Source organism: Vulpes vulpes, chromosome 7 (assembly GCF_048418805.1).
Source record: "Vulpes vulpes isolate BD-2025 chromosome 7, VulVul3, whole genome shotgun sequence".
In the NCBI taxonomy this organism is placed as follows: domain Eukaryota; kingdom Metazoa; phylum Chordata; class Mammalia; order Carnivora; family Canidae; genus Vulpes; species Vulpes vulpes.
Window position 1 is genome coordinate 3,820,462 of NC_132786.1, and position 14,943 is coordinate 3,835,404.

The 14,943-nt window shown below is 36.2% G+C and overlaps 1 protein-coding gene across 1 annotated transcript in view; it reads right to left on the reverse strand.

Annotated features, from left to right (window-relative positions):
- Positions 1 to 14,943, reverse strand: part of CNTNAP2 (contactin associated protein 2) — a 1,945,511-nt gene that overhangs the window by 1,375,170 nt on the left and 555,398 nt on the right. Inside the window, exon 2 of the mRNA XM_072762802.1 lies at positions 4,621 to 4,731. Coding sequence (XP_072618903.1) covers positions 4,621 to 4,731 — 111 coding nt within the window. The remainder of the gene's footprint in view (positions 1 to 4,620; positions 4,732 to 14,943) is intronic.

The following is a 14,943-nucleotide window of genomic DNA, read 5'->3' on the forward strand; positions in this document are numbered from 1 at the left end:
TCTAATCTGTGGTCACTGGAGGGAGAAGAGGACCATGAGACAGAATGGCCATCCCCCTGGGGCAGTAGAAAGAGGATGATTTCTACAAAGGCGGGTGAACTGGATTGTTGAAAGTCTGGCAGAAGAAATGACCTGGCATTGCTAACTTGACATTCTATCTATCAAGGTTGTTGTGAAGATCAAGGGACATTTACAACATTTTATAATCTGCAAAATACTATGTAAATGTAAGGTAGTGTTTTCCTCCTATGAGGCTCTCGAAGATTTTGTATCTTTGCTAATCTTCAGATAGACTAACCCATTTAATTGCTATGGACGTGGAATGACACAAGACTGGGACACCTGTAGCAAATTAAGAACTGGGAGAGAGAAAGATCCAGATGACAGATCACAGAGGGTTGGTATTTTTATAAAACAAACAAGCAAAAACCTAAAACATAGAGCAATAGTAGGCTCCAAAGGACATGGTACAATGATATGTGGAGTTTCCATTTCCCCCCAGTTTTGTCATAAACTGGCCCCTGCCATCAAGGTTGGAGTAGATGGATTTGTACTGTGGGGACCCAAAAACTAAACTCATTTTTTTTTCACATACATGTCAATCTGTCATCTGAATGTATATTTGCATTATACTCTGACTTTCTATGTTTTCAAAACCTCAATCTCTCCAAAATGTATTTGAGGAAAATCATTTAAATAAATCATAAAACTTGAAGTAATGTTAATCAACATAATGCTCAATTGAATTTGTTCTTTTCCGTATTTGTATAATTGCTAAATTATGTTATTTCATCCTTCTCTGTTGGTATATGATCTTCTTGCTCTCAGACGCTTATATAGTGTATGCATTACATGATTCTTGCCAATAGTGAAGAAAATATATGCCCACCAACATATATTTTTATATAGATATATAGATATAAATATATAAATGTCTATAAATATATATGAAAGAGATATATATCTTATATAATATATATTTATTACTTTTATAAAATAAACTAAAAAAATAAAATAAAATAAAATAAAATAATAAAATAAATAAATAAATTCTTTGGAATTTTCTGCCGCATTTATCTGCCTTTGAAGTTTGTAATATTTTACACTAACAAAAGAATCTATTCTTAATCAATGTGAATTATTAGCCATTTACACTTTAGTATGAATTTCAGTCAACCTGGCTTCTCCCCAAAGAGCATTTGCGTATGAACTTTATAAGAGAAAAATAAAGTTCTGTTTATTATGAAGATAACTATATGTAGTTTTTTTTCCCCTTTTTTCTTGAAAGGAAATAACCCTCCTCTCTGATGCTTGCTACCTTGACCCATACTGAGGTCATCAACTAGGGTTGAGGCTAGCCCTGCACGGGGTGTCCTGCATGTACATTCAGAACTAGTGCAGCACGAGGAGTACAGATATAACCAGTTGTGTGACAGTCCTAAACAGGTAGATAGGACATGATGGATTAGGGGAGGAAGTTATATGCAAATATGCACAATATGCCACTGATAAGAAAAGGGATCTTTGGGAGCCAAAAAGTAACTAAAGCCACAGAATAACGAATGTTGATACGAATCAGCCAATGTTGATAAAATGGGCAAGAAGCAAGTGTAAATCTGAACTTACATCCCTGCGAACTACTGCACCATACCTTCATCCTAATGCATGACAATGTATCATATCAATAGTCAAATGGAGATAAGCTTTTAGTCAAACAACTAGAAAACCCTAAATTTTGTTTATACTCTTTTGCTTTTGAAATAACTTTCTTTTTTGGAAATACGCTGTATCTATAGATCTTTGTACATAAATACGTAGGAATATACATTTACATTCTATAAAAAACATACTATAAAAATATTCTATAAAATATTCTATAAAAATATACATTCTATATAAAAAAATTCTATAAAAAATTGAGAAACCTATTATAAAGAAAGTGAAGACATTCTTCAATTCTCACCCTCTGGGTTAAAAAATAAAGTTAACTTTTACAAGTTTAATTTCAGATACGTTACTCTACATATATGAATAGATAAATAGATAAATAGCTCTAAATAATTCAAAGTGGCATCTTGTACTATCTTAAAACAAACAGACAAAAAAGACTTTAATATAACTACTTGAATAAGAACAACCACAAAAAAAAAAAAAAAAAAAAACCTTCTGGTTTCTTCGCAAGAGATGGTTTCCTTGAAAAAGCAAAGGCAAGATAAATTTGCATTCAAAGTTACAGTGTCTAGTGGCCCCCTGTTCTGAAATGCTGGGGAGAAGTCGTACATCTTTTAATTCCCACAATTTGGTATTTTTATATTCTTGCATCTATAAAATTTATACTCTGTTCTACAACTGTAGTTCCTACATTGTTTACTTATGGTATATTTAAATGGATTCACTGTGTAGCACCAGGCATTTGACCAAGGGTTGGTTGGTTTCTTTCTTTCTTTCTTTCTTTCTTTCTTTCTTTCTTTCTTTTTTTACTTCAAGGATCTCATTGTTGATTACACTGTATCATTTGTGTTCCCAAAGAGGTTATATGCTTGAGGTAACCTGACTTGCCTAGAATCTCTGGGTATAAAATTCCCCAGTCATATTTCCCTATTAAACATTCTAAGGAAATAATATTTTGTGACTCTACTTCCTCTCATTCAAGTTGATCTCTCAATGTCAGGACACTTCCTTTAGGGAATATTGTATCTTCTTGACATCTAGGAACATACGTGTTATTTCTTTTCTCTTACACAGTTTGTTCCAGATTTCCTAGTACTTGGCTGGCCCACATCATAATTATTATTTGGTTATGGCCAATTTCTTGTTTCATGATTTTCTACCTATATATATATCTTACTTGTTTGTTTTTAGTGACTTATAGAAAAGGAATGGATTAAAATTTTCATTACTTTGGCATCTTTAAGCAAAAGTTTTGATAACCTAGAGTAACTTACCAACTCTGTTATGACCATAACCTCTTTTCATATAATGAAAAGAGCAGCCACAAAGACTCAGAGAACAGACCGGTGGTTCCCAGAGGCAGGGGATGGGAGTATCAAAAGGTCTCAATTTCCAGTTATACTATAAGTAAACCATTATAGCTAGCAATACTGTATTACATATTTGAAAGTTGCTAAGAGTAGATCTTAAGAGTCCACATCACAAAAAAAAAAAAAATTCTAACTATGCATGATGAGACATGTTAACCAGACTTATTGTGGTGATCATTTTGTGGTATATACATATATAAAATCATTATGCTGTGCCCCTGAAACTAAGAGGTTACATGCCAATCATACTACATTTTTTTAAAAAAAGGAAAATTGTGAAAATCTAGCAGCTAACTAATACTACTTTTAAATCAAAACAATATATATTTTAAGATTTGTTCTCCTCCACTTTTGCCTGTGTATCTGTCTTTCATCAAGTCTTTTTACTAATTAAGGTGTCTTCATACACCTGTGAATTTCTGTACATATTATTCTACCCTTTTCTTACCTATTTCTTCTCCTTTTTGGCCTTTCTGAATCTGATATCTCTTTCTCTCTTTTCACGTGTCATTTTTTAATTCCATCCCCTCTTTCTTCTTTTTATCTCCCTCTTTGGGTTTTCTCATGGTCTCTTTTTTTTCCACCTTTGTTTCTTTTATTTTTTCAATAAATTTATTTTTTATTGGTGTTCAATTTACCAACATACAGAATAACACCCAGAGCTCAGCCTGTCAAGTGCCCCCCCTCCCCGTGCCCATCACCCACTCACCTTTGTTTCTTTATGCTTCTTTCCTCTCTCTCTCCTTTTCCTCCCTGCCTTGCTTCCTTCCTTATGTTTTTCTTTTTCTTTAAGTTGGCCGTGATGTGAGTTTAGTATTTCCTGTTTTACTGATTACAAATTATGGTCCTTGTGGGTTGATCCATATTTACCCAAGAAAATATTTTTCTTTTTTTTTTAAGAAAATATTTTTCTTTCCTAAGTTGTCATTCATTCTTATTCATATTAGTGTCCCTTTGAAGCAAGACAGTCTTAAATTTCTGACCTTAATCCTTTTCTTTTATTTTCTATGGATTACTGTCTACTTTTAAATTATCATTTACTAATTAATATTGTGACTCTACAACCCCAAACTCAAATTTTAGTTGCAATGTGTAACTATCTTTTACACACCTCAATAACAAAATTAAATTCTGGGCACTGGGGGCAGATATTAGCAAGGATAACTTTTTTTATCCTATATTTTCAATAGTTACTGTTTATATAGTATTAAAAATAAAAAATAAATTAGTGAATACAGAGTATTTTTTCTTTAACTGTATACATATTTGAAATCAATTCATTGTAACTTTTCTAAGTGATTTTCCAATTACTATGAACTTCCTTAACACAGAATTTTTATATCATTTGGAATTATCATGTACAACTCCAAAAATTCTTCCTCTTTAATTTACTGTCTCTTACTTGCAACCCAAATTTTCCTTTATCACTCCCCTATAATGACTATAAAAGAGGTATAGTATCTATGAGGTGTCTGCTAATAGCTATTGCACAAGAAAATATATTTTAGAGATGCAGTTTTAAATATCACATGTTCTTATTTAACACATTTGCTGACAAAGGAAATAAAAAGTGCCTTACCCCCTCGCTTGTTGATCTTGGCATAGCCAGGAGAATAGCTCCCAGACATGGAAGACGAGCTGCTGAAAGCTACATGGGGGAGTCCAGACACAAGTGGTTCATCACATTTTTCTGAAGAGAAAAGAAAAGAAAAGAGAGATATTAAATATCTTAAAATAATGATGTGGATTTTAGTTAAAACAGTTGTTGAATACCATACAAATATAAAAATCTATGATACAACATTTAACAAATGATCAGAATTTAGACAATTCAAATGTGACAATTTAAACAAATGATTGTTAAGAGTTATTGCTATGACAACATGCTTTATGCTGACGGCTCTCAATGCAGACATGCTCTCAAAGAATCATGAGGAAAGGTAGTGTTTCTTTTAACAAGCTTTGGAAAAGCTGGCATCCTCTGGAAATCTTCAGGGATTTATTCATTATGGGGTAGAGGATTAGAAAGGTCGTTTAGAAACACAGAGATTGGAGGAAGGAAGGTTAGAAGGAATCCTACCAAAGCCTGAGAAATAGGTGTCAGTGAGGGAGAACAAGAATAATCACTACCCTGAAAGAGTCCTGCCATCTGCAAAATTAAGCAGGTCCCATCATACTCGGCCAATCAACTGCCCGGGGAATCAGGTGATCCCTCAACTGCATTCTTCACTTGGCTTCTTCCATGGCCATTAATTTTTTGTGTTTCATCCTTCCTCAGTACTGCTTACTCCAATTCCTTTGATGGCTCTCTCTCATCTTCCTAATGTCTAAAGGTTCAAGTGTCCAGGACTCAATTCTTGGATCTCTTTGAGGTCCACATGTGCTCTCCGGGAAACCACAACAGGGCTTGTATGTCGCATTCTGGAATATCCCAAATCCTTCCCCCATGCGTCACCTGGTCCCAGTGGCCACCAGGGATGGCTGTTAGGAAAGACTGCATCCTCCCTTGTTTTTCTATTGTTCTGCCCACAGTAGCCAGGGGATGATTACACATATAAGTGGGCAAATAGCTCCTGTGCTCACAATATCCATCAGCTCCTGCTCTCAATCACTCAGAATAAAGTCTGAAGCCCTCCAGTGGCCCACAGTGGCCACCAGACTGGTCACATCTCTCTCTGGCATCCTTGTCCATTGCTGTCCACCTCTAGGGCCCTCTTCCTCTTATTGCAACAACAAGCCAACTCTTGCCATGGCCCTCACCATTACTCTTCCAGCTACCACAAGGCTCTTTCCTCTGGTCTCCACTCAATGTCACCTTTCACTGCTGCAGACTGGCTTCTCTAGTCTGCCCAGCTAAATGAGCATGCTGCTACTATCACTCTCGGTATCCACTCCTGACATTCTTTTCCTTCAGAGCACCCAGAACCACCTGGCATGTAGGTTCTCACTCGTGTAGGTTTTCACTTGTCTGGTTTCCTTTTTCTCCCACTAGGCTGGATGCTCTACGGGAATCAAGTTTTTGGATAGTCTGCTTAATGCTTAGTCTCCAGTGATGTGAACCACACCTGGCGCTCAGCATACACTCTAAAAACCTTTGTAGAATGAATGAGTGAATGAATGAATGAGAAAAAGAACCAACTAAACCTGACAACTGCAGAGTCCCAAAACATAATGCTGAATTACGAGATGACACATACACCCCCTAATTGTTAGAGAGGTCGTCTTCAATCCACAACAAATGTTTACACATGCTCAGTACTGTTTAATAAGACAGAGAGATACACTACATATTCTAGGACACTTTCTACTTCAGGTATGTATAAGCAGAAGAAAACTTAAGCAACAGAAGGAATGAACTAGTTTTCTTGAAAAGTCATTCAAGTGGAGTGAAGTCCCCAGTGATACTGGGGAAACGAATTATTATTCATTATCTCACCACTCAAGTGTATACAAATCTGGAGTTAAAAATGAACATATCCATCCTTGTAAAATATACTTAGATTTCTTATTTTTCTTAGTTATAACACAAGTACCTCTGGGAAATATGGCATATGTGTATGAATATATTCCCCAGAAAGCTAAATGTTAAAGGATGAAAAAATGAACATAAAATTTATTTTTAAGGTATCAATTCACAAAGTGAATATCTACAGTGAAGGATTTTGTCTTAATTGTTTAAAAATTTGCTATTCAGGTTAGCTGCCAATGATCGCAAATATAAAACCTTAATTTCTCAAGTGCTGACTCTTTGGATCTAACTTTTTATAATCTTTTGATGAAAGTTCCAAGTTTGCCTGGAGTAATCATTACTTCCAAATTCCCCATTTTATTAGGAATGTGCTAATATGCATTCCTTTCTGTCTCTTCATTCAAATATACACCCAGCACCCATGCTGTGCAGGCACAGCAAATACAGTAGATGATACTGACAACGTACCTGTCATGGAATTTATGTTTTAGTGGGAACTACAAACTAAAACAAAAACAAACAGATGAAAGCAAAAAATTAATGTAGGACGTGGTGATAAATACTACAGATGCATTAAATATGGAAGAAGGGGCAGCTGGTTGGGGGGTACGGTAGAGATTGGGAGGGGCTGTGTTTTGCTCCTTTGTCAAGGAAATTCTCTTGCATTAGGTGATATCTGAGTAGTAATCTGAAGGAAATGAGGTGAGCTTATTGATTTCTAACATCAGAGCACCTAAGTGATTGAGTGCCTTTGGCTCTGGTGGTGATCCTGGGGTCCTGGGATTGAGTCCCACATCCAGCTCCCCACAGGGAGTCTGCTTCTCCCTCTGCCTGTGTCTCTGCCTCTCTGTGTGTCTCTCATGAATAAATAAATAAAATCTTAAAAAAAGAAAGAAATCAATAAGATCATGTGAGCAGAAACATTTTCTAGGGCTGGCTTATACCCCACAATGAATGGCTCATTTTCCAAAATTGAACATTCAATGCATATATAGTGTTACATTGAAAGTAATTAAAATGGCGTTGATGAATAATTGATTAATGATCCATTAGCTAGTTTAAATTTAGAACTTAAATATAGCATTTATAAATCCTGAACATAGTTTACCCTTATTACATTTGAACACTTTGTACTTCCACAAATGGATCATCTTCATACTGAATTTGAAATTTTTCACTAATTAAGAAAATCATATAAATCAGAATAACAAATAACAAAATTAGAATAAAACTGAGATCAGGCAAGTAAGCTAAGAGCATATAAGAGATTGAGTGTTTTTTTAAGGTGGCTACAAAATTATCAGAATTTAAACATTGGCTATCTCACATCCTTCTAAATTGAGATATAACCTATAGCCACATATTTAAGTAAGAAAAGTGGTACATGTGCTGTATGTCCTCCTGGAAGACTTTAACCACAAATATGTATTGAGATCTTACTCTATGCCTTGTACTGTTCTAGCTACTTTGGGCAATAATAATTTTAAAAATAACCCATTTCCTCCTGAGTCCAATAATATATAAACCCACATAAAATAATTAAACCTGAACCAAGAGGATAATATCAAACAGTCCATGATTCAGTGATGAATAAAATATAATCAAGTACTGAAAGTAACAAATAAATTTAAAATACAGGGCTGTTGTTTAGTGAGTTGCTTGTTACTGTTGGCTCCATCATAAATGCACTACCTTGAGGATGTCTTAACCCCCTTTCTACATATGAGTCACTCAAAATATGAGCACATTAGCTAACTTTCTCCCAAGCTCTTAAAACTCCTAGCATTGCCAAGTACAGGAGTTCACAAACTATGTTCTACAGGCCCAGCTCACTTTTGTAAATTTAGTTTTATTTGTTTTCAAATCCGCAGCAGAATGTCACAAAGAGAGGCCATATAACCTCCAAAGCTAAAATATTTACTATCTGACCTTTTACATAAAAAAAAAAAAAAACCAAAAAAACAAAAAAACAAAAAAAAACCTTCCAACCTCTGGTCTAGTATAACAAATAGTATCAGGGAACATATAAATAATGAATATGACCTTAAGAATTGAAGGAATATAGACAGGTGGAAAGAGAGTTAAGAACATTCTAGAAGAGGAAAGAGCTCAAGCAAAATCATGGAGGCCACAATGGGTATCAAATATCCCAGGATGGTTATAGCAGCATGCTGTGCATGTACATATTGCACGCTGAGTACTGTGATGAACCATCCAGTTTTATTTATTTCCAGTTTTTTTTATTATTTATTTATTTATTTATGTATTTATTTACTTATTATTTATTATTTCGAACTGTAATAACGGTTATTACACATTATATATTCCAAGGAGTCAGCTTGCTTGTTGTGTTAGAACATGTGTCTTAATATTCTGCAGACATTAAATATTAGTAAATTAGGCAAATCCCTGGAGCACGTTAGAGTTTTTAGAGGCAGAGGAGGACAACCGAGAGGAGGCGTAGAGACAGAGAGACTGTTAACATCTGAAATAATTTAGTATTGTATTTCCCCATATTGGGATGTCTTCCAAAACTACGGCCACACAGCTACGGCAAATATTTGGTCTCCAGTGCACTTCCCTTCCAGGGAATCTTGGATGAAAACTAAAAAAGCAGATGGGCCTTGAGTTTTATTTTCACACAATTTCAGTCAATCAGGAAGAATTATGTACTCATTCAAGCTGGAACAGAGGCGATCATTGACAAACAAAGAAGACAGGCCGGTTGCCCTTCACTTCAGAGAGGTTGGCTGGGAGGGGTCTCTTTTGGCAAAAGGATACGGGCAAGAGGGGTGGACGAGCTCAAAGAACTTTAGGGTGCATGCAGCGGACGTGGAAGGTGGCCTTCAAATGCGTCTCTGGTTGAAAGTGATGTTGGAGGAGTCTCACCACACAGCATCTTTTAAAATTAGAGTGCTCAAAATATACGTTTTATGTCACACATTTGGAAACATAAGCAGAAAACAAGGACAACAAAGAACTCCAGAACCAGTATTCTCAGGACAGCAGTTCTAGCAACATCCTCATTCACGCTTTTCTTTAAAAAGCCACCGTGAAAGGCACATTCTCAGAGGAATACACCCCTTAATGGCCTCCTTACGTCCTGTGCCTTCAATTCCTAACTTCTGAAGCTGGAGCTACATTACCTCTACCTGCGGTTTACCCTGCCTCAGGTTTTATGACCTCCTCTCCATAGTAAGGACAAATTTAAGAGGCCAGAGCTCCCTCTGACCTCCTCTCTTTCTAATCAATAGGCTCCTAGGAGCCTTGCTCCTTATGGCCCAGACTATCTTGAACTACAAGCTGGATCATTGTGACTTTTACCGTCTCTGGCCATGCTGTAGACTCTCAGCTCCTCCCAGAGAGGCTCTGGCTCTCTGTTGTATTCATTTCCAGGTCCTGAGTCCCATTTTAGTGCTCAGGAGCATCTCGCCTCCTGCTCTGAAATTTCCTTATGCTCTGTCTACTTACCCACATGCCTGACTATTGCCAATTATTTTATTCACCAGCCTGAGTATGCCACTACCTGGGAATCCACCTAAAGGTTACCGTGTCCATCCTACTGCTCACTATGTCATCCCCTGGTGCCATTTGCCTGACTTCCTAGACAGTGTGCTGTTGGCCACGTTGCTTCAAAGACAGTGGGGGAAAGCCCTTGAACAAACAAAGCACTATTTCCAGTCTAGCCTAACGAGTAGTTTCAGGGTTTGAAGGAAAAGTAGACTGTAGCCTTGACTCAAGTGCTTCCTGAGTCATCACCAAGGTCAGTCTACCACCTGCAGGTCTTCATGAGCTCTAAGTAGCATCACTTCCCTCACTCTGACCTAGGGAAGACTTGCATGGGGTCTAGCACATCCATAGGTGTCAGGTGCTTTATTCCCAAGATTGTGATTTCTTCTTCTCATTTCCTCTTCGATAAAGAAAGAAAAGGAGAAACAAGAAAAGAAGAAAAGAAAGGAAGAGAGGAAAGAAACAATAACCTCACAATGTCTCTTTACAGCTGTGGCAGGCACACTATTTTTATTTCCCATAAATCTGGGCAGCTGATTACAGAAATATTTTGTTTCAATGCACTCAAAAACATGGTGCTTTGTCTCTCATCAGCATGCATTACTTGAACAGGCACTATGTTTTTCACCTCAGAATTTTGCTAACTTTAGCATTCTGTTAAAAAGCAAAAACAAACTTAGATCCTTCCATATGTCATCTGTGCAAATCTCATACCCCCATCACTTCTCTTTATAGAAAGGGTGTCATCATATCTGGAGGCTAAATTTTGTCTAACTTTAACAATTTATATTATACAATATTCAAATATGGTGTTACTTCTTAAAAACATACAGAAAGTCCGGGAAATAGAAATACAACATTCTCTATCAGCATATTTTTAAAAACCAAATTTGTTTACATAGTTGAGGTCCACTGTTTTTTTTAACATAATGCTGTCTACTAAATATTTTCTTGGGACAGTTGTGCCTTTCAATGATATTATTAGGTTGAGGTTTCCCTAATATTTGCCTGGAAGAGAGAACATGCTCCGCACAGACAAAAGAGTCTAGATTTTATCTCTAGCAATGAATTTGAATGACTTAATTTAATTTTATCTTACCCACAGTCTCCTCAGTTTTTCCATTATTTCAAGAGTTCTTTCCCAGTTTTGAATCAGTTGTTCTATGATTTGCAAATCATAGCAATAGAAAATAAGTAATAGTTTAAAAATCTGTGTCATAGGATTATACTAGAAAAACATTTGCTCTTCCTTTGGGCAAAAACACCATTGACTCTGACACATCCCTTGTTTAATATTTCTTTGTTTAAATCATATTTCCCCCACCCCCTTTCTTTTCTCTCTCTCTCTCTCTCTTTTTTTTTTTTTTTAACAGTTCATGCACTGCTTTGTGTACCTCCCACTGCAGCTTCTCTGGCCCACTCTTTGTCACGGGAAATAAGATCTGTTATTTTCCTAATCCTATAAAATTCCACACAATACAGAGAAAGCAGAGATTTTCATAATCCATAGAAGTAATCACTGTTACTGGTCTTCACAGATATACCCCCCCACACACCACATTTAATATCACAGATACATAAATATAAACAAGAACATTTAAAATCTAGTTGGTTGCATACTTTTTTTACTCAATAATCTAGTATGGAATCTCCACCCAAATACTGACTCACTGTTGTATATTTTGTTTTATAAAGAAATATTTTATTATTTGTATTATCATCTACCTGGCAAAATTAGATTACTTTGCAAAGAAAAGAGCACAAGAATGCATGAGTGTTAGATCACTGGTAAAATACTTTATGCGATTGACAATTGTTTTTCCATACAATCTGTGGAAGAATTGATTTGGTTTGTTGACCTGCCCCACGAAAGGACTATGAGGGACCACGGTCCCTCACATAATTCGTTTGCCATATATGGACCCTCATATAATTCGTTTGCCATCGAGTGCTAATTCAGGGGAAAGCTAAAGCTAATCAAACTGAACTTAAGTCAGCTAAGTGTGCATTTCTGCTATGCAGTGATAATCAGCAAGTGACAACAAAAGAAATCCATCTTCCTCCCCTTTTTTTCACACTGGATCCAATCCCTCTTGTGTACTCCCTGATGGAGGTGACTCCATTCACTTTTTGTTCATTTTTCATTTCACCTGATAAAGCCCAATGTGCTGCCATATGCATTCTAGTACCTTTGGCTGAATGAGGCAGTTCTCTGGTCTTCCATCCCATTTTTTGCAACTTGGATGACCATGAGTGGCATAAGGTAGAGACCATTATACCAAAACTAGTAAATAACGAATAGCAATAGTAATCATCCATTGAGTGCTGAGGTGACAGGCAACACATTATATATTTTGAGAGCGCTATCTCACTGAGTTATCAGAATAAACTTTTGGCATTGGTATCATTTCCATTTTACAGGTGAGGAAGCTTGAGAGCCCATGGCTAAAGAATGATGGAGTGAGCCAAAAACCCAGCTGGGCCTAATTGCCAGGCTTACGCTTTTGAGGTCTGCATTTCAAGGACACACCACCTCTAGACTCACTTCAGATGAAATCTGTGTATGTTCCAAGGAATTTATGCCTGAGCTAGGCAGATATCCGAATCATACTGAAATAGCCAGATTTTCCTCATCATCTCTCATTTGGATCCCAGGAATTTCTTAATGTAACGCCCTAGATGATAAGGTAATTTCAGCATCTTCTGTCCAGGTTAGACCAGTATCTTCCAACTAAAAGAAAGTGGTTTCTGCAGGTTTAAATAGGTGTTTTCAAAGAAAGCCACATGCAATCATCCACTCAATCAACAGGCCTACACTAAATAAATATACGTTCACAATGTACATCAAACTTATTCCATTTATCCATTCATAAATATTTATTAGGGACTTATTTCTTGCTTCAACCTTTATATTCCTAAACTCTATCTTCTTCATAGTTGCCAGGTGGATCTTTTAAAAATGGAGATCAGAATCTGCCATGCCCTGACAACCTCCCAATGGTTTCCTCTCACATTTTTAAAAATATTTTATAGATATTTTATTTATTTATTTATTTATTTATTTATTTATTTATTTATTTATGAGAGACACAGAGAGAGAGAGGCAGAAACATAGGCAGAGGGAGAAGCAGGCCCCATCCAGGGAGCACAATGCGGGACTCGATCCTGGGACTCCAGGATCATGCCCTGGGCTGAAGGCAGACAGACGCTCAATGGCTGAGCCAGCCAGGCTTCCTGGTTTCCTCTCACATTTAGTACAAAACCCCAAGTCCACTAAAGCCTGTGATGGTCTGGCCCTAAGGGATCTCTGGTGTGGCTTTATTTTGCTCTTCTCCTCTGGGTCAAAGCTAACTTAGTTTCACTTTTTTCTCTGTTCCACACATACCCATCTCAAGGTTCTTTCTGGCCTCTCTGTCTCCTGGCTGAAATTCTCTTTACCATATCTAAAGAAGGCTGGCTGCACTTCATTGTGCCCTCAAATCAAACAACACTTCTTCTTATTTTGGTCACTTTATCTAAATTAACCAATTCCACTTCTACCTTCATACCTTCCAGATACTACTTGCTATTTGATTATGCTATTTTATTTTGTCCACAGCACCAATCACAATCTAGAATTACCATGATCATTTATTAAAAAAAAAAAAAACTTGTTTATTACTTTTCTTGTTGACTGGGACTACAAATATCATGAGAATAGGTTATTTATGTGTCTATCTCACTGAGCCTCTCCGCCCACATGCAACAAACCAGGCCTGCAACACACCAAGAGTTGCTCAATCAATGAAGTACTGACAATGATAAGTAATAAATATATCTAAAAGTGAGCGAGGCAAAATAGTGCCTAGTTTCAGCCATTGAAATGTATTCACTTTATCTAGCTAACAGACGTTTTTGCATTTTTTTCCACTTTAAACATTGCAGAGAGAGTTGGCTTCACACCATGATGTTATACACAGATCTTTCTCACTGTTATCTTGCCCAAGAAAGATCATCGTTCTGTCTTTATCAACCTAAAACGGCTTGTGGTTTGGAACCCTTGAATTATATACAGGGTTTGGCCACATCATCAGTGTATACCTCCAGAAGTTTTAAAACACCTTGGCTCCAGCAAATGGATTTTATGAGTTGAAGCTATTGACTTATCTGGGTTAGTTCCTTTATTTTTTTGTTTGGTTTTCAAGGGAACATAAAACTTTTGGTATTTCTGATATAACACTCTCATCCTGTATCGTTGAAAATCTATTGTGATAAGTATTTGTTTAGTATTTTTATCTCCTTGCTACATGCTGCTGTCTTCTGAAAGGAAGGGGACTTGTTTACATTTTCCACATGTTGAATACAGAGCACATAGTGGGTATTCTTCATAAACTTTGAAAAATATTAAACAGAGTATAATAGCTTATGACGTGCATAAATTCAATGCTTTTATTAAAAAGATCAGATCAAATTTCTTTCCTTTCCTCTTTTGTAGGTCCAATAATTGTGCTTAGAGAAAACTTTTAAAGCAGTCTAGCTAAACATCAGTCACGTTTGTAAAAATCATCGTTGTAAATCAAGTTGGAAATTGTCTGGTCTGCATGTACCAAGGGCGAATTACTTTGAGACTTGTAGTTCAAATTTTGCTGGACATTTAACAGCTGCAGCATATTTCTGACAGATGGTATAACAGATGAATCAGTTTCAAATTATCTACTGAACTGTTATATACTAGAAAAAAATAGATTTGTGAGGCTTCTTAAAAAAAAAGTTAATGTTTTGTCTCCTCTAAATTGATCTTCTAATTTTACAGAAATAAATGCTATCACACAAAATAATAAAAAAAATCAATTTTTACCCTTTGTGTAGTCTAGAAAAGTTTTTGAAAACTTAATTGATACTACTTTATGCAAGAACTGAAATGGTACTTAAAAAATAGAATCA